This window comes from Aptenodytes patagonicus, chromosome 2 (assembly GCF_965638725.1).
Source record: "Aptenodytes patagonicus chromosome 2, bAptPat1.pri.cur, whole genome shotgun sequence".
In the NCBI taxonomy this organism is placed as follows: domain Eukaryota; kingdom Metazoa; phylum Chordata; class Aves; order Sphenisciformes; family Spheniscidae; genus Aptenodytes; species Aptenodytes patagonicus.
In genome coordinates this window covers 145,722,171-145,746,115 of record NC_134950.1, presented here as the reverse complement: position 1 = coordinate 145,746,115, position 23,945 = coordinate 145,722,171, and the positions used below count along the sequence as shown (strand labels likewise).

At 42.3% G+C, this 23,945-nt stretch overlaps 2 protein-coding genes across 2 annotated transcripts; both read right to left on the bottom strand.

Annotated features, from left to right (window-relative positions):
- Positions 1-4,160: 4,160 nt before the first annotated feature.
- Positions 4,161-6,295, bottom strand: LOC143157076 (uncharacterized). The gene is made up of 3 exons (XM_076331533.1): positions 5,936-6,295; positions 5,409-5,630; positions 4,161-4,635 (listed from the first exon to the last, which is right to left on the bottom strand). The coding sequence occupies exons 1-3, from the start codon at positions 5,952-5,954 to the stop codon at positions 4,496-4,498; spliced, it is 381 nt and encodes a 126-aa protein (XP_076187648.1). The 5' UTR covers positions 5,955-6,295; the 3' UTR covers positions 4,161-4,495.
- A 54-nt stretch (positions 6,296-6,349) lies between these two features.
- LOC143157075 (1-aminocyclopropane-1-carboxylate synthase-like protein 1) lies at positions 6,350-21,965 on the bottom strand. Its single transcript, XM_076331532.1, has 14 exons — positions 21,807-21,965; positions 21,550-21,609; positions 20,000-20,070; positions 19,107-19,176; positions 18,721-18,787; positions 17,076-17,173; positions 16,313-16,390; positions 13,525-13,625; positions 11,150-11,236; positions 9,884-9,929; positions 9,192-9,333; positions 8,957-9,099; positions 8,643-8,796; positions 6,350-7,915 (listed from the first exon to the last, which is right to left on the bottom strand). Exons 1-14 carry the CDS (start codon positions 21,963-21,965, stop codon positions 7,767-7,769), a joined length of 1,425 nt encoding a protein of 474 aa, XP_076187647.1. The 3' UTR covers positions 6,350-7,766.
- Positions 21,966-23,945: the final 1,980 nt, after the last annotated feature.

Here is a 23,945-nt window from a genome sequence, read left to right as displayed (position 1 = left end):
GCTCATTTTGCCTATTTCTTCCATAACATCTTCTACCAGAGCCTGTGATGAGTCCCCCGTAAGGATATGTGGAGTGTGAGACTGTTTATTCTTTGAAGTAAAATTGTCTGACCAAAGGCTTTGCAAAATTGGGGTGATGAGGAAAAAGAGAACAAGCTTGTAGACAGAAATCCTGATGGGGCTGGTCAGTACACTTGTCCAGCTGAGCCGTGTGCCTGGTCACTGCAGCCTGTCCTCTCACCTTATATCTTCTTATTAAATCTTTTATTAACTATCTCTCTGTGTAATCTCACTCTACGCCATGCGTGTGGGTGCTGTACGGACTATGCCAGCTATTGGTGACACCTGTGTGCGCGTGAGTGGAATCTGGTGACAGCTACTGGAGTCAGGCTGGGGGTGTGGGCGCCCCGGCCTGTGGTGCCAGCTGATGGAGCCAGTGGGGGGTCTTCAACTCCCAGCCACTGGCGTGGGAATGGTGTTTGTTCCCAAAACTAGCTACTGGGGGGAGTGGCGTGAGTGAGGGGCTCAGCACCAGCGGCTGGAGTGGGACTATGGGTCACGGCCCATGTGCCTGGTGTCGGCTGCTGGGGGGGACGTGTGTCTGTATCGTCCCCAGATCTGGTGTGCATGGGGTGTGCATGTGCATTCATTGGCAAACCTAAAGCTGGAGCAGCCGGCAAGTTGGGGGGCCTCAGGTCTGGGACAGGGTATCAGTTGGGAGGGGGTCGGTGCTGGTACGCCCAGAGGATCATGTAAATGTGGGGAGCATGAGGGATGAGTGTGTGAGTGCTGTGTGTTTTGTTAGCAAGCACCAAGCTGGGCCAGACGGTGTGTCAAGGACCCGTGGGCAGGTAAGGGGGCCCAGGATCCAGGCAGGGGTGCTGGTCGGGCAGAGGGGCCATGCCGGTACTCAAGGGATGTGCAAATGTGCATGTGCTTGTGAACCTGGAGAGTGTTGTGTGTGCCTGCGCTAGTGACCTGTCTCTGCCAGCCCCAGGGGAGGAAGGGACTTGACTGTCCATGTTTGTTTCATGTGAGTCCTGCATCCAGGTGCTGTTGAAGGCAGCGCCTTGTCTGTGGCGGTGTGTGTGAGTGGTCACGTCAGTGTCCTCTGTGTGTGTGTGTCTGGGGGGGGCGTCCGTGTCCACGTGTGTATCCGTGTATTTCTGTGATCTGTGCTCAGCTTCGCTGTGGGTTGAACCTGCAAACGGGATAGCGACTGCCATGTCCTTCAGCCTGGGCAGAGGCCCCGGGTCCCCCAGTCCCTGGGCTGGGCTCCAGCTGCCAGGCCAGAGAGGTCCTGGGCCAGAGTGGCTGGAGAAGGCAGCCGAGCTCCTTACAACACTTTTTACGCACTGTCATAGGGAACAAACTCAGTCTATTAAGCACAGGTCGCAATAGGCAAGGATGGTTGGAAATACCCAAAGTGGGTGGGAATTTAACAATTTTCCATCTAGAGAAAGGTGCTTTATATGTGCCAGCACCTGGCTTTCTCAGCCGACCTGCCAAGGTCTAGGGAAGTAGCAGCAATGACTCAATTATCCCTTCATTAGGGAGGCCTGCCACAGGGGTTTGGTTGAGCATTAATATCAAGATCAACCCCACTACGGGACGGACGGAGATCCAGGGCGTGTTTCTGAATATGGCAGGGACTATGTTTTTAATTGATACTGGATCATTGCTTACCTTAACTAGTGAACCACCACATCAGAAAAAGAAACAAATAACATTTTCAGGGGTAGGAGGGGCTGAGGGATATGGGTGGCAAGAATTTGACCAGCTCACACTTGAGGATGAAGACAAATCTATTAAATTAACTAATTGTCAGCGGGTAAAAGGAGTCCCTTACAACATATAAGGTTGCCTGTCTTTAATCGGGTTTTGTGTAGATATGTGCAATAGGAAATGATGGATTCAGCATGAAATGAACACCCCTTTTGTGGTACAGGGTACAGGATGGGCAGGAGGAGCCATTAAAGGGATCAAGCCGGGGTTATTCCTCCCGGGTTTGAATATCATATATGTTGGGCTACCGAGTCCTTGGATGGGGCAGGAGGGTGCAGATTAAAAATAGAACCAACAGAAACTGAAGGACCATGGCCCCCTCCCCCAGAACAATACCCAATCCCAAAGGAAGTAAGGGAAGATGTACAGATCGTCATCTGGATATTACATGATCAAGGCGACATCAAAAAGGGCACTTCACACACCAACGCGCCAGTGTGGCCAGTTAGAAAACCAAACGGGACTTGGCACCTTACTACTGACTATCATGCAGTGAATCAGGTCACACCTGCCTTTATCCCCTCTGGTAGCCTGCCTCCCCGAAATTAATGCAAAGGTGCCACACAGGTACAAGTGGTTTTTAGTATTGGACTTTTCCAATGGGTTTTGGTCTATCCAGTCGAAGGAGCGGGGACACCCAAAGGAAAACTGCATTCACTTGGGAATCAGAACAGTATTTTTGGACACAATTACCTCAAGGCTTTCATAACTCCCTGTCCATTTTCCGTCAGAAATTAAAGGAAGTGCTAAAAGCATTGAACACCAAGGACAAATGGTGGGCCCAATATGTTGATGCTATTTTAATTATGACAGAAACAAGAGAAGCATGTTTGGAACGTACTAAACAAGTTCTTGAAGTTGTAGAGAAGATGGGTCTTAAACTAAATGGCACCAAAGCACAGCCTGTTACACAGAGGTGGAATAGCTAGGTACCAAGATAAGTCCTATTGGGTGGGGAATTACCTCTGCTGAGGTAATTACTCACGCATTTAACCCCTGCTATTGATAGGAAAACTTTGCAGAGATTTTTAGAGTTTGTAGGTTTGTGTAAGGAATTGATACCAGATTACAGTGCTATAGCAAATCACCTGCAAAATTTGCTGTGAAGTACAGGAAACTGGCAGTGGGGAAAGGAGGAGGCCAACACTTGCAATAAAATTATTACACCTATAAGGGAGTCAGAAGAATTAGGAAGCACCATCAGTGGAGCCTACATGATATAAGAAATAGCCTTGGAGTATGCGAGTTGCTGCCTTTTCAGTGTAGAGCATGGTGGTCATGGCCAGAACTATTTACCACAAAGGGAATTAATCAAGCCAAAGAGGTTAAATGACAAAAATGGGACTTTTCCATCTCTTTATGGGATGCCAGGAATAGAATTTTTGGGGTGTGGAAAAAATAGCAGATGCATCTGCACATGCAAATCACCTCCAAGCGGAGGTGGGGCTGTTAACAAAAGGGGGATTAGCCTCCAAACAAGTATTGAAATCTATGGACATGTTCATGGCAACTCTGGGAATTGAATCAATTAGAGTCACAAAAGAATCCATGCAGTCTATCTGTATGACCCTAGATAATATAACATAGGATACTGCATGTATACAGGTACAATTAGCCCTTAATTAACATCTTTTGCATATTACACGAGACATCACTTTATATCTGTGGCCACTAGGAATATGGGGTCACAACTTGCCATGCAACATAAAATCCCAATGGGCTTTTAGGGATACATAGACTGCTTTCTGGGAAGGATGTTCAAAGGGGATTTGCCAGTTTTGAGTAAAGGGGATGGGAAACGAGACGTGGACCAATGCGCAACTTTAACAAACAGGGTTGGGGGTTAGTGCGTATGGGGTTGGGTAATACATGGAGAGATATGGGAAATCTATACACCAAGTGGATCACAATTCATAATAAAAACCCCTCAGAATCAGGCTCAAGTAAATCTGGGTAGGGGTGGGCAATTTGTGGGAGGAGTGGCCCTTACAAGGACTTGAACTTTCCTGTGCCAAAACAATACATGCTGGAGAATTGTTTACGTTTGGGCAATGGCTTTGTTGGGAGGGGACTGCTACCCTCCTCTGGGAAAACATGACTATTATGCAAATGCAACTGATAAATAAGTGTGTGGCTCCTTGGGCTCCTTCTAAAATGTGGCTAGGGTTCCCCTCTTGCTGCTGTGCCTGAGCTACTTTGCAATGCCACATGACAATCATCTCATTCACCCTGGCAAAGTCTGGATGAACACAAAAACCAGGAGCTGGCCCCTACGTTTTAGACTTAGCTGTAGGTATCCAGTCCTAGCCTCGCTTTGAGGTAGTGCAGCCTTCAGCTTCAGGTAATGCAATCTTCAACTTTACAATGAATATTATACAAGAAGCAAAGATCACATTTATTGTGGTTGGTGATACATTGTATATGATGATTAACAAAGGCCTTAATGGCCTTCCAGAACTGAGAACAAAAATATTAATAAATGTAGTACTGTAGTTTCAACTGCTCTTTACAGATATTGTATTAGAAAGATCAGACAAATAAATTTTAATCTATTACCACACAGATAGAATTAGCTAACATCTCTTAGCTAACAGAGTACATCTCTCCAAAATTGTGAAAGACGAACGTGATGTCCCAAGCAGAAATACTTTTACACTAGTTCATAGTTGTTAATAGTTATTTTTGTATGCTCCCCGCATACATCTTGTGATCATTGGCAAGAGAATTTTGTTCTTCTTCTGACTTCTTTTTCGATAACTTCAGTCTCCCCAGTGTCAATAACAACTTCTTCATGGACAACATCTCTAGGTGATTCATGCATCTTGATGAAACGCTGAAGTACTTCGATGTCTGTTTAATGAAACAGAAGTATAATTGGATTCTAGCTGTGGATAGAAAGGTTGTTTTTATCTGAAAACATCAAGATTATACTGTGCTGGGCATTGCCCCTCTAGCTGACTCAGAACAGTAAACCCAGGCATCTGTTTGCTTATGTATGGCAATTTGGGCTCCTTCAAAATCTTCTGAACTCTTTCATTTAGAGAGAACACAGCAGGAGTGTTCCTCTTTTCTCAGGAAGCACTTTAGTTTTTCTTTAGGGGCAAAGCCACTTTCAGAAGTTCCTGCTGCCCTCCTACACAATCTGTGTTCATGGTCCTTGTGTCCACTTCTTTCCTGAAGATCATCACCTCTCTGCCTTTGTCAATGTAATGTGCCTTGCTGTAAACCGGCTCTGTTAACTGATCCAAGTTCAAAACACAGACACACAATTTTTTTTCTTAACACAAATTTTTCTCTCAGGGGCATCAGTAGGAATGTTTATTTTTGTCTTCAGAAGGTCAAATTCAGATAATCCTTTTGAATGTATGTAGTATCCTATACAACCAATGATCCCTTTTTTCTGATAAGACCACATTTGGATAAAATCACACTGTAAGGCTGCTTGTGGCAATGGATCTGAAATATGTAAGCAGGATTTGGGAACCTCTTCTCTCTCAAACCTAGATTTCAGTAGGCCATTAAGAATTAAAGCAAAGATACCCTGTCCTGTTAATCAGCATGCCTTTCTCGAGAGTATCTATTTCCCAAATTACGGGAATCCGCATATGGAATTTTTCAGTTACCTCTCCTCAAGGAGTCAGGACATGGCAGAGTGAAAATGTCGTTTTGCTTGTTTAGAGAGGAACGGGGGTTTTTTGCATCCTGCATACGTAAGTAGAATGTCAGGAGATCTTCCCTTTTTGGTCTTTCGGTGAGGTGCTTCTTCCGCCAGGATCTTGCTGACTCATCTTCTGCCTGACTGATCGTCGTTATGTGCCGGGTTGTTTTTTCCACGTATTTCCCACCTTCCAAAATGCCACAAAACAATTAGTGACTGTTAACTTCAAAATGAGAATCGACAGAAGACAGCATAATGAATGGCCAAGGGAAAGCTTCGTCAATATTTCTCAAGAAACAAGGCCTTTATGTGTGAGATCTTGGTGGTCTCTGTGCACCTATCAGTTCAGTGCTGGATGCATAAGCTAGCTGTAAAGTCTGACTGCACAAAGTAGTCATGGCGTAAGCATTTGAAAATTAAATACACATTCGACAGAACATCAGCAAAGGTTATAAGCAAATATCAGATAGTAAAGCTTATTGAAAAACTTACCTATGTTCATCTTTTGCATACAGCCAAGAGTGGGATGGTCGTACGGTGTGTGAGAGAAATCAAGCGTTTTGTGTCAGGAGGATCAATAGTTTTTCATGGTGCTGATCCCAATAACTTCTGTTTCACTCTTAGATCTTTGTTTCTAAACTGCTTAGTAATAGACCGCTGCTAGGCAAGATAAAAGATTTGTCCCCCTTTCTTCTTCATGAGAAGCTGATCACAAACTCTTGAGGAAATGGAAGTAGATGCTGCATTTATTGTTGGCCAAAACAAAACCAAAAGCAACTGCTTCATACCTACAGAGTTTGCAGAGCCTGACTGGCTTAATTGCTCCCTTGGTGAGGTGAGTGGAAATGGTATGTTGAAACTTATCGTCTCGATATAAGGCTATAAATAGAAACAAGCACTGTGGGATAATGACAAGAACGTTTATTGCAATGTACTTCCTCCATAGGCTTTCAGTCAAGCTTAACCTGTTTGTAACCACCTACAGCTCACCCTCAATAAGTTGAGACTGTCAGAAAAGGAACTGACGAGTTCACCGCAGCTTTTAGTGACCAACAATACTTTTGACCAACTCACTGCAGTACTTGGAGGTAGAAACAAGTAACAATGTTTCCTGTAGAAAATCAGTGTAACAAAACCCCATGCCAGATCTGGAGAAAAATCTATTTAACAAATCTTTTAACAAATTGGTTTTACACACTCACATTAATGCCATAAAGGAATGGCACGTGTGATATGCTGGCTTGTTGCCATCCTCCCCTTGTAGAGCGCAGGGCCCTCTGTTGAGGAGCCGTCTGTGCTATGGTCTTGTCAGCACGCCGACCATCTGGGCTTGCCCCACTCCTTGGTCTGACTGACTGGGAGCAGCGTCCATCATTATCAATGCAGAGCATGCCTTTCACTCTTCTGCTGCTGTTTCTGCTGGTGCTGGCACACACGCTGCCATCCAGAGCAACCCTCACTTTTCTGTTACAAATCTCTACATTCTCTCTTTCCCCAACGCTCAGAAGCAGTCTCAGATTAACATAAGAATGTTAATTTTGCAATTCTGGTTTTCTCTCACCAAACCTAAATAATGGAGCAAACGGTGAATTAAGTCTGCAAATACTTTAAAAAAAAAACCCAACAAATCAAAAACAAAGCAAAAAAGTCCCCATGCAACTCTGTCAAATGAGTATACATTACAGACCTTCAAGGGTTTTTTATAGTTAGTGTATGAAAACACTATCCAATGAATACAGGCACACAGACATAATCTGAAAGGCAGCCCAGAAGCCAAAAATATAAATCAGAAAGTACTCACTTAGCATGCATATACAGAAGGGTGTATAAAATGTTTGAGAGGTATATGTTTAGAGAAATCTCGTGAATATACAGAAACATTTTGCCAGCTACAAAAGGTTAGCAAAATTTGAATATCACCTGATTCAGTACTTTCAGTATTCTGATTAAAATATACAGTCCATAGTATATAGTAATATGCACAACCATTTTACCAGTGTTTTCAAAATTTCATAATTCAACAACTGTGCAAGTGTAGAGTAAGACTCACTGATTTTACAGACACATAGCACACTTGAAATGGAGTAAAACAAAGTCCTGTGCTTCACAGGGGCTAATTTCACAATATCCAGGAGGTCCATATTCCTTAAAATTCAGCTTTAGCAAGTCCACTTGCAAGATTATTAATGCCAGGTCACAGCGAAGTGAGTGTGTTATGCAAGGTTACAGCCAAAAATACTGAAGTCACACACGCCTTTAGTAAACATAAGCATGCTAAATTATTATTAAATGCAAATATGATTTTAATAAACAAGTATATTTTTTAGCTGGGAGACATCTTCTCCTGGTGTACTTGAAGGTTGGTCTGAAGAATCTTTTTCTGGATTGCATAAAGCGTCTGCAGAGAAGATGTGTTGTTTGCGCCTGGTTCAGCAGCGTGACTGTGTAACATTTGCTCAAGTCTCTGAATACCTGTAGAAAGGAAATACAGAGGGAAATACTGACTGGACGTATGGAAAAAAAATTCACCACGAGAGTGATTGAACACTGAAACGGGTTCCTCGGGGAGGCTGCATAATCCCCATCTTTAGACAGTCTCAAAACTTGACTGAACAAGGCCAACCTGCCTCAACTGAACAAGAGCAACCTGCTCTCCAACTTAAGAGACTGGCCCTGCCTCGAGCAGGAAGTTGTACTAGATGACCCGAGAGTTCCCTTTCGGTCTACATTTTTCTCTGACTCTATACGCTCCCATTACTTCACAGATGTCCCCTTTGGCAACGATATAAAGCATTCATTCAAGGTTAAGTGTTTTACAGCACAGGAGATGGATACCTTTTTCATATCCAACGTGAGCCACATAAAAATGAGGGATGGTGGGGAATTCCCACACGTTATAAAGCATAATTTGAAAGAGTAAAAATCCTTTCACATAAAATTTGGTTCCTTACTTCTGATAGAGTAAAAATAAATTTTAAAATTAAATTCTGAAAGCTTTAGAGGTTTCACATAATCCAGCGTAAGTGCTTTGTAACTGATGCTCTGGGCCAATCTAATATTTCTCAGTTCATATGAACTCTAAAAATGCCCCTCGCAAGCTGAGAGAGACTAATTAGGTTTGAACTCATTATTTATAATGTTAACGTTTCTTAAAACCCGCGTGCTACTACCTGCCGTATTAGAAGTAAAACCCACTTACACAAGTAAATCTTATCTACGGAATCGGAGAAAACCAGTCTAAACCATCCAGGTTCATAACAATAAAAAGCTTTTCCAGGACTAATCAGGAGTTTTTTATCAAGGAACTTCTGCCATAATTCAAGTTCAGCTTCAAATGTCTGTGATCTTAAGAACTAAAAGAAGAAAATAATTTTTTATTAAAGGTTGAACAAGTGCATGAATTCATTGAAACTATTTTCCAGTACCTGATACTAAAGTGTGTAACAACATGCACAAGTAATTTTTACATTTCCAACTTTTACATTCCCACCCCTTTTCAAACTTCTTACATACTTTTCTGAAGTCTGCCCACACATAGAGTCCTCCTGAACTTTTGAGCACAGGTATTCCAACATCTGCAAGCCCGTCCACAAGAATATTCTGTGCTTCTTTAAGTCGCTTTTTGTTGGTGGGAAAAAACACATTATCCAACCAATCTATCAAAGCAAGAAAAATATAATTCTGTTTTATTTCCACCTGCAATGGAAAAATAAAACAGTTCAATGGAAACATTTCTAGTGTGGCTAACCTCTGTCCCTAAGGAACTGACTGAGAACATGCTGAACAGGTCCAGGACAGCTATGGAAGACAGCCAGTTGATTCACAGCTTTCTGAATTTCATGATTTCGGGTGTACAATACTGCAACTCTGATACCACTCATACCAAAATCCTTGGAGGACAAAAAGAAGAGAGAGAGGTGCAATTTTTACTTTATGTTTGTGCTTTGTCAAGCCACCAAGACAAGAGTCATTGTGATGCATAGGAAAAAAAACCTTCTGGAGAAAATTCTCAGCATTGCCAAATGGAGTCCCAAGTGTGATAAAAACCAGCCAGCAACTTCTAAACAACCCTGGGGCAGGGAGGTCAGTGGCTTTAACAGGGTTGCTTTATATGCTTGGCTCATACCCTTGGGCTGTTGCCATTATACCCCGCTATCGTTTCCAAGCAGTCATCAGTTTACCGTTCCCTCCAAGAGAAGAAAAGGCAAAATGCTACAGATCTGAAATGTGCTTATATGTTTCAATGCCTTTAATACATATGCATTAACTGTTGCTGTTAAGTAGATCCCACAAATTTTACACTACCAAAGAAGAAAACAAATTAAAAAAAAAAAAGAAACTCAGTTTGGCACCTGTAACACAAATTATGTCAGAATAGCCCGACGAATTTTTGTGGAGAAATATCTTAAATTAAAACACAAACATTGTATTTTGACCTACCTTGCTGAAACCCCACATAAAATGTGTCCGTTCTGGATCTGGTAAACTGAATGAGAAAAGAGGAAGACAAGAACTGTTGCTATAGAAGAACAAGTTACGCAGGTTACAGAAATGTTTAAATTTGTAAAATTGTAGTAATTTTTTAGTAAAATTGGTATATAATCCTTTCGAGTGACATGACATTTTTTCAGAGATCTTTTAACAAAACATTATCCCGTGACACTGATCACCCAAGTGTGTGCTGAGGCACCAATTCACAGGAAAAAAAAACCAGAACGGATCAGCACTAAGATGTAATGGTCCAGTTAAAATCCCAGATTCCCACCGCATAGTTAGTGATCACACCCATATTAAAACAAAAGCAGTATTTCCATAAGTGATGCACAACTGCTCTTGTACTTGATGGAGAAAAACTGTTTGCTCAACTGTGCTGTAGTTCAGGCTAGGGAAGGGAGAAGTGAACATTTTAGGGCATGCATCTACACAGTGAGGTGCAACTAAGCAAAATACACCTCAGCGTACCACTGCAGATGATGATTTTTTCTCCTTTGTGTAACTTCGTGCAGGTAGGGCCAAGGCTGGAAATTTCCTTCTTCAGCGTAATGGAGCTGGGTGAACTTTCACAATAACAAAAGTATTTTTTTAGGCTTCATTTCTGGTTCATGATCTTGTATGGGTGAGGCAAAAACCAGTCACTCACTGAGCTTGGTTGTACTTGCATGGACTTGCAAATTTCCCATCGGTATGAAATTTATGCAGTTATACAAAGACAATCACATACTTTTGGGGAAAGAAGTTTTATTAGTCAGATACCAATAGGTTTAAATATTCTTGAATCATTTATTCTTTTCGTCACCTGTTAGGAAACTAAGAGCCCAACAGCATACTAGTCAGGAAGGAGACTCATTACAGCAGGTAACTTGCACAACCATAGGCACCTTCATTACCATTACAGTGAGAGCCTTGCTCAGGCTGTGTAACAGGGAACAACGAAGAAAAGCGGTGGCAAAATGATTAAGGGCTCTGTCAATTTTTATTGTTATTACTGTATCATCATACACATTGGCTGGAAGCAAGAGATCTGCCATTTAAAGCCATCTATGAAGAAGATCTCATGTATTAACTAGTCTCATAGTTGCGAAGACTTGGATATGAGTTCATTTGAACTGTACCAGTTACACTAGCTAACCAGAAGTTTGAAAAAAATGGTATGGGTTCTATTTGGGATTAAATATGTTCTAATCCCTCGTAAGAAATCACACTTACCAATCTAAGCTAAGAACACTGGTGAAGGTGGTATCATCATAAACAGACAGCATGTATATTTCATCCATTATTACATGCAATCCATATCTATGTATAGAAAAATAGTCATATTAACATATTTAAAAGAAATTTCTTTGCATATATATATGTATAATCCCAACTACTGCCATAGCAAAGTATCCATAAGCACCCCTATTTGCTATTGTATTCCCCCTACAAATTTTACACAAAGAGGTCACAAGGCGTACTGTGAGCGCTTATGCATCACCATCTTCTATTTATACACATTCTGTATTTCGCAGCAGCAATAACATTCCATATATCTGAAACAAAATCCAACTGCATGCTCAATCCAATGGTTCTCTGGAATATGTAAGGTCCCACCCAACTCTTATTTAAAATTTAAAATGAACACAGTGGTATATTATAAACTTCTTTACCCTGCAAGATTTCTCCAGTGAGCCTTGAAGTCAAATGCAGGTGGTGTTAGATTTTAAAAAAGACTTGCCATGCACTTAAGATAACTCTCTCATACACTCTCGCTGTGAAAGCCCCAGTAAACAGTAAGCCATGTTATCATACTTGATACCAACAAGCCATGCACATATTTATAAATACTGAAAAAACTGCAGAATGGTTTTAAACACCCAAGTAGTGCAGGTGTTTACTCCTAAGTAAACCTCATTTAATTTGATAGTTGAGTTCTATAATTTTTTTAAAAAGGAAGTTTGGTTTCAGGATAGTTTTTACATTAAAAATAAAACTATTGTTTCTAATCCTTAACCTCTAACATTATTTTAGTACCAGCTTAAGTTGGTTGCATCCTGAAATCCATGGGGCATGCTGAGAAAAGATACATTCGCCTTTTTAAAAACTTGGTAACTGGAAGTAGCACATTGAATTCTCCTGTCCTGGTTTCAGCAGGGATAGAGTTAATTTCCTTCCTAGTAGCTGGTACAGTGCTGTGTGTTGGATTTAGGGTGAGAACAATGTTGATGTTTTAGTTGTTGCTAAGTAGTGCTTACACTAGTCAAGGCCTTTTCAGCTTCCCATGCTCTACCGACTGAGAAGGCTGGAGGTGCACAAGAAGCTGGGAGGGGGCACAGCCAGGACAGCTGACCCAAACTGGCCAAAGGGACATTCCATACCATGTGGCGTCATGCTCAGTACATAAACTGGGGAAAGCTGGCCGGGGGGGCCGCTGCTCGGGGACTGGCTGGGCATCGGTCAGCGGGTGCTGAGCAATTGCACTGTGCATCACTTGCTTTGTGTATTATCATTATTATTATGACATTATTATTATTTTATTTCCATTATTAAACTGCTTTTATCTCAACCCACGAGTTTTTCCCACTTCTGCTCTTCCAATTCTCTCCCCCATCCCACCGAGGGGGGGAGTGAGTGAGCGGCTGCGTGGTGCTCAGTTGCCGACTGAGGTTAAACCACGACATCTACCAACCTCCTCTGCTGTTTCCGTGAAAAGAAAATCATGCCAAAAATGCAGGAATGTTGTGTTATCCCCAGTAATCTTTGGTAATTAGGAACAACTAATACCAACCTACTCTATTTCAGATTGTCAGAAACTAAGTATTGTTAGTTTCAAAGTGTGTACAGGATTTTGCAGTCATTCTTTGGCAGAAGCTCACTGAAATAATAAAGGAATGTATCTTTTCCTAAAAATATATAAATGCTTTTCAAAAGGAAGTGATTTTTCTCCATCAATACTCAAGGGATTCAGGAGACTGTTAGAGCTTAGAACATGAACTCTGAGCTGGTTAAGGATAAAAGAAGTGGAATGGGGATGAGACATTTCAGAAGCATCTTCCTCTGATGGAAAGTGAATTGCTTGCACATCTCGAGCTAAGTAGGTATAAAAGATGCTACAAAACTTCAGACTGTTGACTTACTCCTTGCCAGTTCAATTACTTTCCCCCAATATCAAATGTTAAGATTTTCTTATTTTGATAATGTTTCATATGACGGTGCTGGCCATGTTTACTACTACTGCTAAAGACTGATAATCACCTCTTGTCATTTTTCTGAGCCATGCATCAAAGCAGTTTAATAAAGAAACATTGTTAGGCAAATAAAAAGCTTTATAAGTTTAAACCACACATAAAAAAAAAAAAAAATCCCAACAGTATTTCATTCAGAAAGACATTGCTGGGTCCCAGTTTAAGCAATTTATTCTAGTGTTCCCAGGAAGGCCAAGTAAATAGGATAGTTACACAAGAAACATCATCAGGGCCCTGTCCACCACCTCTTCTGAACATGTACAAGCAAAGAACAGGCGATCACCAAAGGTGATTTTTCATCACTGCTATATTGCATTAACCGAAAATGAAATACCAAACAAACAGTACTAGGGCTCAAACCTGTGCGCAAACTCTAGACATTCTTTCAGTAACTGTGCTGGGTAAATGTCCCCTAATGGATTGTGGGGGTTGATCAGGATTAATGCTCTGACTCGGATGCCCTGAAAAAAGAAAAACTGGTAGTTGGAGGCACAAACAACGTCAAACCAATGACTAGCGAGGATGCAGCGAGGAAATTTGTGAACGCTTCAGTGAAAAGCAGCTTTTGAAAAGTATTTAATTATATACTATAATTACCACACAGACTAAGGTTCCAGCTACCGACCTTGTTTCATAATTTATCCAATACCACTGCAAAAAACATACTAAATAGTTCATTAGTAAATGAAAATCAGGTTAGCACTCATTTGAAACACCCATTGATAACAACAGGCAAGATTATGATGTTGTAGGGATTAATACTGGTTCTACAGGCATACTTCCAAAATAATTTCCCAGGACTGAGCAAAGTTACTGTTGATAAACATGAGAAAGCTGAACAGAAATTGGACTTTGACTTCTAATAACCTGGCAAGTAATAATTTTTTCAGTGTTGCTTTTTTCTTTAAACAAGTAATAGAATCTGCAGAAGACTGAAAATTGAATTACTTGGTGTTCTATGAGATGCCCAGAGGTCTTGGGCAAATAATTACTTTTTAATTATATTTATCAACAGTGCAGAATTTCTGTTACGGAAATTCTCTCTCCACAGAAGCTAAATATTCTACTGTGTAATAAGAAGAGTCCCACATGATCAAAAATTAGATTACAAGTACAAACATCACCACTCTACAGGTATTTTTCAGAAAATCACCTAGTTTCTATTTGCTAAAAAAATCCTTAATGTACATTAACATAAGCTGTATGCAGCAAATACATTTTTATTGTACACAATCAAACAGTGCAATGACTACAGCAGGAACTTTCAAGACTTTAAACATATCAACATGAGGAGTTGCCTTATGACTTCATGTTTGGGAGAAACTTGAAATTAAATTATTATTTTTTGTTTCCGCATTTTTAGTTTTCAGAAAACCTCACCCACTGCAAAGTCTCACTCCACCCAAGCCTCCTCCAAAGGAGATTATTTGCAAAGACCAACTCCCAAGGAACTCCAGGAAATAAAATTCAATGATGAGGAAGCCCTGATATTTGCTTTCCCTGCCACGTGCAATTTGTTTGAACGTTAATGGGTACTGTGAGCAAGAACTTCACACAAAATGAACTTTCAGTGTATTGCCTTTGATTCCAGGGAGAAATTACCTGAAAACAAGGTAAGTTGTAAATACTAAGCACAAACAGCTGTTTCACAAGTAGTCCTTGCACAATAGCATATTTAGTGTATTAGTACATCTGACGTGTGTTAAGCAGAAGATGCTGAGCGAGGCATTATTGTTCGTAGGAACAGCTGCTGTGGGATGGCAGTTTCTCAATTGCTGTTCTAGTCTAGGTCCTCCAGCTATTTATGATATTACATGCATCCAAAGCAGATGTTTCTAATACTATTCGCGAGAACAGTTGCAGCTCTAAAAGGATGACAAACACAATCTGTAAAGAGTTAATCTGGCCTGTGATCCAGCACCTTGTCCAGCCAGTTCATGTCCTGGCAGCCACAGTAACACTGCAGGGATGCTAGCTGCCTCCCTCTGCTAGGATGAAGTGATAAATGTCTGAATGCTTGGGCTCACACCGGCTGGCAAAGGCACAGACAGATGACACAGACATACAGATGGTGTCTAAACATAGGCACCATGCTGATCAGGCAATTAGCTAACTAGGATAGCATCAACATATCTATAAAAAAAATGTTACGCACACATTTGCGTGTATCCAAAATACCCACTTTTTATATGTGACCTTACTTATAACTAACCTTTGTAAGTGACCTTCCTGGTAACTATATGCTTTATCTATTGTTAAACCTCATTTTCTATCCTGGAAGAGGACACACAACGTCCATCTCGATGTTTTGAAACATCACTACCATCATCACCACATCTTTGGTAAAATGTTTTACTATTCAGCCTGTGCTTCCTCCGCTGGATCTTTTCAAGGATGAGCACAAACAGTTAAGTTTAAGTGCATTTATAATTTTCCACTAAGTGAGCGGATTATGAATATCAAGACAATAGGAATAGGAAACATTTTAGCCTGAAATACTGGTGAGGACTATTTTGTGGACACTCGCAAACCCAAACATTTCCACAGGGAAGACAAGCGGTTCCAAAGACAGATAGGAATGTGAAGAAAAAAAAAATTGTATGTGACAAGCAAGAATATCATCATTTATGCAATCCTGATCAGAATAAAATCACTGAACATGCTAAGTATTTTGAACTAATGAAGTTTCCTAAACTCTGGAAAAATTGCATTTGTTATTTTTTGTTTGCTAGCAATTCCTTGTTAGCTGGAACTCAGAAGAACCCTCTTCAAAACCACATTAGACATGTTTCTTTAATTAACTAAGTGGGTCGTTACAGTAGCATATTCTCTCTTCTGAGGGTCAGAACAATAGCTTGTTTACAACACTTTGAATTCCATTAAAATCTACAGAGAAAGAAACTTGGTCTTGAAACGCAGGTTAAGATCTGTTCTTCATAAAACAGAGTCAGGGAGTTTCTCTGCATTTTGTTATAGTGCCCAGATTATAAAATCAACTCGACTCCTGTTGCCAGAGTTGGACCCGCCTCCGTCACAAGACTGAAAATCTGCACAGATGAAACTGTACAAATGCTTCAGTGCTGAGAACATACGCTGCTTACAAAATAACTAGGAAAACATGACAATCAGAAATCAATGTTATTGATACCTGCTTTTTAGCTCTCTGTAATGCATCTTCTAATTTTTCAACTGTTAACTGGAAAGGGTGACTTTCTTCATCAGTCACCTACAGAACAACAAAAAAAAATCAACAAGAATAAAAAATATTAAAAATATAAAAAAATAAAAAAAGAAGATAGTGAAGAAACACTCCTGCCTAGTGAAAATACAATTGCTACTGGCTTTTATAAAATAAAAGAATCTGAAACTAAGATCAGCCTTTTCCATAAAACTCAATTATGTTGTTTTTAGATGTTGCCCTTATCCACGACTACACTATCAGCGACTTACAGAAGAACTTGTGTACTTGAAAGATCACTTTTTTTTTCCCCTCTGACTGTATCATTTGGTCTCATAAAAGATTCTACCCCCCCTTTGACTTGCCTCACAGATTACTGAGCTTTCAAAGGGGGAAGCAGTGTTACAAAACTTATGTGGTAGATACGTCTTTCAGTGCTTAAGGGGAAAAATTTGCAAACCAAATTTACTCATAGTAGGAGTGACAGACTTAGAGCTGATGAATTATAATTCAGCATGTCAGTGCAGAACAGCGTCTGCACGGAACGAACATAATCCTACACATCTGATGACACCAGCCTCCTATCATGCTGCAGCCTGAGAAAAAGACAGGCTGTCTCTGAAAGTGCTAGACTGGTCCCGTCTCTTCACTTGGACTCGGTTTGCATTTTCAGGTTTTTTTGATTGTTCCCTCTGAAATGTCTGTTAATGTATGTGAATAGCTAAAGCTTTACCTCACTGAACAAGGGCACGTGAACAGGCTGTATTCCGCCATATAGCCATGTTTTCGAATTTATACCACCATAGTATGGAGCTGGAATAAGATATCCATCTAAAAACATTAAAAAATGAAATGAACTTTTCTCATGAGCAACTGTTTTGCTATACTCTAATCGACTAAACTGACAATCTAAGAATTTGGCAGCTGATTTAATCTCAAAGCCTTCACTGTGGCCTAAACCAATATTTAAACAAAACTGAAAATTAGGCATACGTCCATCAACCCAAATTCGTTCCCAATATTCTTCCTCAGCATTTGCAATAGCAGATTCGACAGTCGTATGTATCTTCAGTAAAAGGGAACGGACCCGATCAACTACTTGTTTTATTTATTTATTTATTTAAATAATAATGACAAATAATGATCTTGCGCTCAATGTTTTGCTAATGCTCGGTTACTACCAATTTTTCATCAGGAATTGCCGCACACCTCAACTACTTCTTTCTGGTTGCCAAGGTGCTGTCTTGCAGCCAGGGAGCCTACAGCACTGTGGAACTTGTTTCCCTCCTCATTTTTTTTGCTGTGAAGTAGCCCCAGGTTGGTGTTCTCCTGGAGATACTGCAAAAGCCCTGCGGGACAGGGTTTCAGAGGGGGCGGAGTGGGCTTCCTACGTTAACGAAGGGGTAATAAGGAGCCTGTCAGCGTTCAAGCAGAAGAGTTCCTGTTAAAGCTGTGCAAATACAATGAAATCGGAACATCTTAAAAGACACGGATACAAGAAGCCTTCAGTAAACTATCGTTTAAAGCTGTTAAACAAAACTAACTGGTTTCACAGCGCTTTTGCCACCAATATGCTGAAGTCATTGCACCACGTTACTCTACATCACTCCACCCTCCTCCCAAGGGCTTTTGGTGCCAGTAACAGGGTGCCATGGGGGCGGCACAGCCTCCTGCACTGGAGGCCACCTAAGTCATCCTGCTCACCTTCCTTCCCTGGCAGGTCTTCGTGGATTTCCCCATTCTCTGCTGTACTGCACGCCTGCGCTGCTCTCCTCATTCCAAACAAGAGAGGAAACCATTTTCCCTTGCCGAGCTCTCTTTTTCCTCCTACTGCCTCCTTCTGCTGTGAGCAGATTGTTTCCCGGGACTCCACTCCTTCCGCTTTGCATTCCCACCTCTGCTTCCTCCTCACCACCACCCTTATTTGACCGGGAATCCCTCTTTTGCTGCAGCTCCTTTCCCCTGTCCCAAATTCCTTCTACCTGTTTTCCTTACCTGGGTCCCAGATTTCAACCCAGTACACCTCCCTCCCTGTGTGCCTGCTCCCTCCAGCTTCCACCATGGTTCCCACCTCTTTTTCTCATAACTTTTCAAAATACACTGCATTCTCTTCATACCCTTCTCCTCTTCCTCTAACGCTCTTAAAAAACTATAGATTGCATTCCAGAAAGCGAGTGGGCCTGCTGATACCCCAAACATTTGCCACCATTCTAGAAATAGAGGCATTATTTCAAAGACACTCTGCCAGTGACAAAGAAATACCATGCCTTGCTTCATTCAGGCAGTTGGAGTAACAGCAGGCTGTCAGAAGTCACAATACGATTATATTCACTGCTAACAAATGGGTTTTTTAGTAAAATAATCAAATTTTTACTCACCACCAGGGTCACATAATACAGTTGACAGAGTAGCAAAAACAGCACAACAGCCATTCATAACAGTTATCTGAAAGAAGTAGCACAAACTTTCATTTAGCAATGAAATATTTAGCAGAAATATCAGCACTTGTTTAAATTCATAAATTCATAAATATCAGCACTAGTTTAAACTAAAAAGAGTGAAAAGCCACACTACTACACCTATAACACTAGTCCTTGAGTGTTACACCTTGCCCACTTTTTCAAATGGAAAATTAACACTACTAAGACTTGTGCAAATCTTGCATATATCCCTCCTGTAGCATCTTGCTGACATTTGTGTTCAGATTTATTCATCTTTATCAGTTTAAGAAAAGTAAGATGCAAGGATAAGGCACTTGTCTTACATGGTCCGGATTCAGTGCTTTTGCAGCTCTGGCATAGTCAGTTAGAAATTCAGCAATTTCTTCTCTGAAGCTAAAATACAGAATTAAAGTCAAATATGCAAGCACCTATTTCTCAGGGGAAAAAAAGCACAAAATATACACAGAAGAATGAAGCTTACAAAAAACAGAACAAACGCACAATTCATTCTGTTATGAAAGCCTTGAAGATTTTGATTAAATAATATAATTTCCTCAGATACCCAGTGTGCTACATTTTGTGAGACAGAAGCACACAGAAGCCATCTGTTACCTTGAGTAACAGTGACTGTGACTCAACTATTATTGCTGTACACTAGAAAAATGAGAAAATAACGCGTCTTTGAGCCCGAGTGGGACCTGGTTTTGGAGAAAGGGCAAGAATTTGGGTACCAGAAACACTGAGACCTGAGTCAATGACAATTCTTTAGATCAAGACAGGCTTTCAGCCCGAGTGAAGGCAATGGTGGAGTTCTATCGATCTTCAGCGAGCCAGTATTTCACCTCTACTCTTCACAGCCCCCCGAGTTTCAGTTTATCCCTCACCGAGCCTAGAATGAATCATTCCAGGAGCGATTCACCACATCGGTACGATTCACCACATCAATACATGCTCTCTTGCTTGCCGACAAGTCCCCAGATCCTTGACCTTTCACATTCTGGGTCTTTGTGGCACACTGAGGGTGGGGAGAAAACCAGAACAGAAATCCAGAAAAGTAACTCCTGCACAGGAACCCAAAAGCCTGCCACCGTGTAGACGACAGTAACACACCTATCCTTTGGGCTTACCAGAGGAATGAAACCCCACCCAGCTTCACACAAGCCGTGACCAGCACTGGCGACAAGCAATGTGATAAATGGGAAGATGAACTCCTTACCTTCTAGTGCCTTGCGTATCAGAATACTGGAAAAGATGGGGCTGCAGATAATTCATGTCAGGCCTTGTGAGCTAGTGACATGAAAGAGAGATACTGTACAACACAATGTTCTTGGGAGCTTCTGTTCTGCTGTAGCAGAGTAAGACTTGATTTTTTTTTTTTAAATTATTCAGTAACATTAAGGAAATGGAGAATATAAAAATTCATGAGTTACGATTATGTTTATACTTTGCACTTCTCTTTTTTAGTTTTAAGATATTAGAAAACAACATTAAAACATCATCAAAATGAAGGAAGAAAATATTGAAAGAATTATTTATTGGAATATTCTGTCATATATTAAAACAAGTCCTGAATAAGGCATTGAGGAAAAGCATCCCAGCTGTACCTAAGAGATTATGCAGCCACTTCTGAGAGATATCAAAGCTCAAACAACGCTTGCAATATTTATGATATCAGCTTTTAATTCACATGTCAACTTTGACTAGCTTCTCAACCAACAAGAAGAAAAGTGACAGCAACCCCATCTGTTACAGAAGAAAAACAGCTGTATTATCAGCAGTGGCTTTCTGGCTCTCAAAGCAGGTGTGTCGTCCCCCCCCCCTTCCCCCCCCTCCCCCCCGCAAACTGGCTCAGTCCTGTATTCATTGTGGCATTGATTTTGGTTTATTCCTAAGAAAAAAGATTCTCTCCAGCTGCCAGCACTGCCAACTCATCAGCTAACCAATCCGTACATGGAGTTTATGCCTGACCCTCCATCACAAGCGTTGCAAATGCGCTAGCAGTTGCACTAGTGCAAATTCATTACCTCATGGAATTAGGAAGGAGAAGCAAGAGGTAATTGGCAAGCTGCAGAAGCTGGCCTGGCAACTAGGTCTTTGTTTTGCTAACACGTAAGGCAGAACACCATGCTTTGCAGCAGATGAACTAGAATTAACAACTTTGGGGAAAATACCTCCTTTAAAGAATTTCTCCATAGCTGCCTTGCAGAGACTGGCTCTTGCTGCGGTGCACAGCAGCATAACGATTAGGTCATAGCTTTAATTTTGCTCAAAGTCTGAATTTCATGTATGGAGCGTTTTCAGTCAAAGTTTTGGCTTTGCCATCAGACAGGTGAGCATCTCATCAGGCCATGATTTTCCTCTCCGAAAATACACCTCTTCCTGAAACCTACCATTCCAAAGCAGTATTTTCTGCTGAAACAGGAACAGACTCTGCAGTTCTGTTTGGAGTACATGCTCAATCAAATGTGAAAGAAGTTCAAGCAAAAACCAAAACTACTCTGGTTTTCAACCAGAAGCAAGTTTTCAGTGTAACTATCACTTGGCAAATTATTGCCGAGTGTGCAACTGGAGCACTACATAGAAACATATAAAGTATATAAACATATATAAAGTATGCTTCCTTGTGAAACCTGTTAGTCACAGCACCGTCAGTATCCCACCCTAAACGTTCCTTCGCCTGTGCTAAATTGTCAACCGGACGCTTCAAAGTTGTCAAAGACGAACTGGTGGTTAAATCCCAATTAGTCAGAAGACGGCAACACTTACTCTCTCCTCTATTAAGTCAAAGCAAAGCTTGTTCTCACTCGTGCCCAAATTCAGGATGCCCTGGAAGAGATGGCAGTTGCCAGATGCCACCGCTGCAGGAGGAGGAAAGCACCCGCCGGGGTCCCGCTCTGCCTCCCCTACGCTTGCGGTACGCAGCGGGGCTTTGCCAGCCCCCCCGGAGCAAACCCGCCGCCCAGAGGCACCGGGCGGCCGGCAGCTCTCCGGGACGGAGCCCCGGGCCCGGCCGCTCCCCGCACCTGCGGATTGAGCTCCCGATGGAAAGGGTCGGCGACGTAGAGGGCGAAGCCCGCGTCCAGCAGCCCCGGGGCGCCGCCGGCGATGCGGGCGCCGCGGGCCGACAGGGCCGGGGGCGCCGCGGCAGCCCCGGCGGGCAGGGCGCCGCCGCCGCCGCTCATCCTCCGCCGCGGGGGCCGGGAGCCGCCGCCCTCCGCTCCGCAGGGGTCCGGCTGGCCGCCGCCGTCCCGCCCCGCCGGGAGCCGCCCGCCAGCCCCCCCGGCGAGGGGCGGGGGGAAGGGGGCCCGCGCGTGGCGGGCGCCGGGGCCTGCTCGGGGAGGGAGCAACGCCTCGGGGAGGCTTTCCGCGGCGCTGTGTGGGCTCCCCGCGCTGGCTCAGCGGGACCGAGGGACCGTCCCTCGTGCTCCGCTTCTGTGACGTTCTCCAGGGCCGCAAACGTGCGCTGGGGGCGCGGCGCCAAGCGGAACGGGGCGCCCGCGTCGGTCACCGGCGGAGAGAAAGCAGCTCCGTGTGCCTCACGCCACCCGCAGCAGGCTGCCCGCTCCCTGTTAGCAAGGCTTCTGCTTTAGAGCTACTCTCTTCACCAAGGCGTGGCCCGGTTAGCGGGATCTGCAGCACCGGGACGGCCGGTCGGGGAGGACGGTGAGATCCGCTCACCTCACCGTGGGCGAAGGGAGAGCGGGGGTCAGGGAGGGGGGCGGGTGCTGATGTGTGGGAAGCCAAGATTATTTTCTCCCCAGGATCCACAGCGAAAGAAAGTTTCAATACGCTGACTTCAAGCGTTTCTTTCTCTGTTTTAAACTCTGCTTTTTAATTAAGGACATTTAGAAAATTGGCAAGTTTCTAACTCCCGGGAAAATGGGCATTAGCAAATGGGCTAAGAGTTAACTCTTGGCAAACACCAAAACTGTTATGCACCAGAAAGCCCCCGTTGTAGCGTTTTAGTATCTAAACAAGGTCGTGATGTTTTAGTTATACAATTATTTAAACAGTGCTTTGGCAATATACAGGCATTGTTTTAAAGTAATAAGTATTAATTATTAAGAAATAATCTTACTAGTTTCCTGAAACTTGGCAATAATTTGGGAAATGGAATTAGCGTTGAATCTGAAGGATCCAAATATCTTCCTAATAGAAAAATGACACAAACCCGCGAGGATGGCTTTTATCCTAGCTGTGCTCATGCTGGAATGATATAGCATGGCATTGACAGGATTTTGTGGGTGGTTTCAAATATTTTGCTTTTTATTCTACAAAGCTGCTGATCTCTGGAAGCAAGGGAAATTGCCCGTCAGCTGTATGACCCTAATAATTTCTGATGTACCAAAATCTAGCGCCAGTGTCCACTTACCCACTGGGTCTCCACAAGATACGTACTGTGTTATAGCTGTGCCTAAATCAGGTAATAACCATTACTGCAGATTCTTAAGAGCTGTTTTTGTGTAAACAATGAAGAAAGAGGTCCTCTTTTTGCACCCAGGAGTCCCAAACTGACTTTTTCCCTGAGATCCCATTCTTCACTAAATCATTTCAACTAATTCAAGCTATTAAAGACTTTTGGAGACTAGTGTGTGACGGCACGACTAAGAGACGCAAAATCTACCCTGGTTATCTGACAGCAGCTGATAGGACACTGCTGCGGTACGACATTACGGGAAGGCCGCATACTTGGGAGTCTTACCAGCCCCACCAGCTGCTAGAGGATACGGAGGAAGAATTTTTCACACTTCATTTCTATTAGTCTGACTTACACTTGTGACCTGAAAACCAGATTTAGCATTTCTTTACCGACCACCATCTGAGCATCTGAAAATATTTTATCCTAGATCTCTCTGCTGCATCACTGGAACAGCACACTAAACCTTAGTCAACAGATTTTCATTTCAGTGTACCTATGACAGATTGTTACCGTTTGGCCTGTTTTAGACATGGGAAAACGAAAGCAATTGAGCCTTAAAGCGAGATTTGTACCATTCCAATCCTATTGTGCATATGCTAATCAAAGAGGGAAATAATCTGGTATATGACTTGCTAAAAAACTAAAACAGGTTATAAAACTAATGTCTCAAAATTTGTACCTGAGGCAAAACTCGGTATTAGTTAAAAAAATGCTAAACTTTTCACGTATTATGACAGCTTGC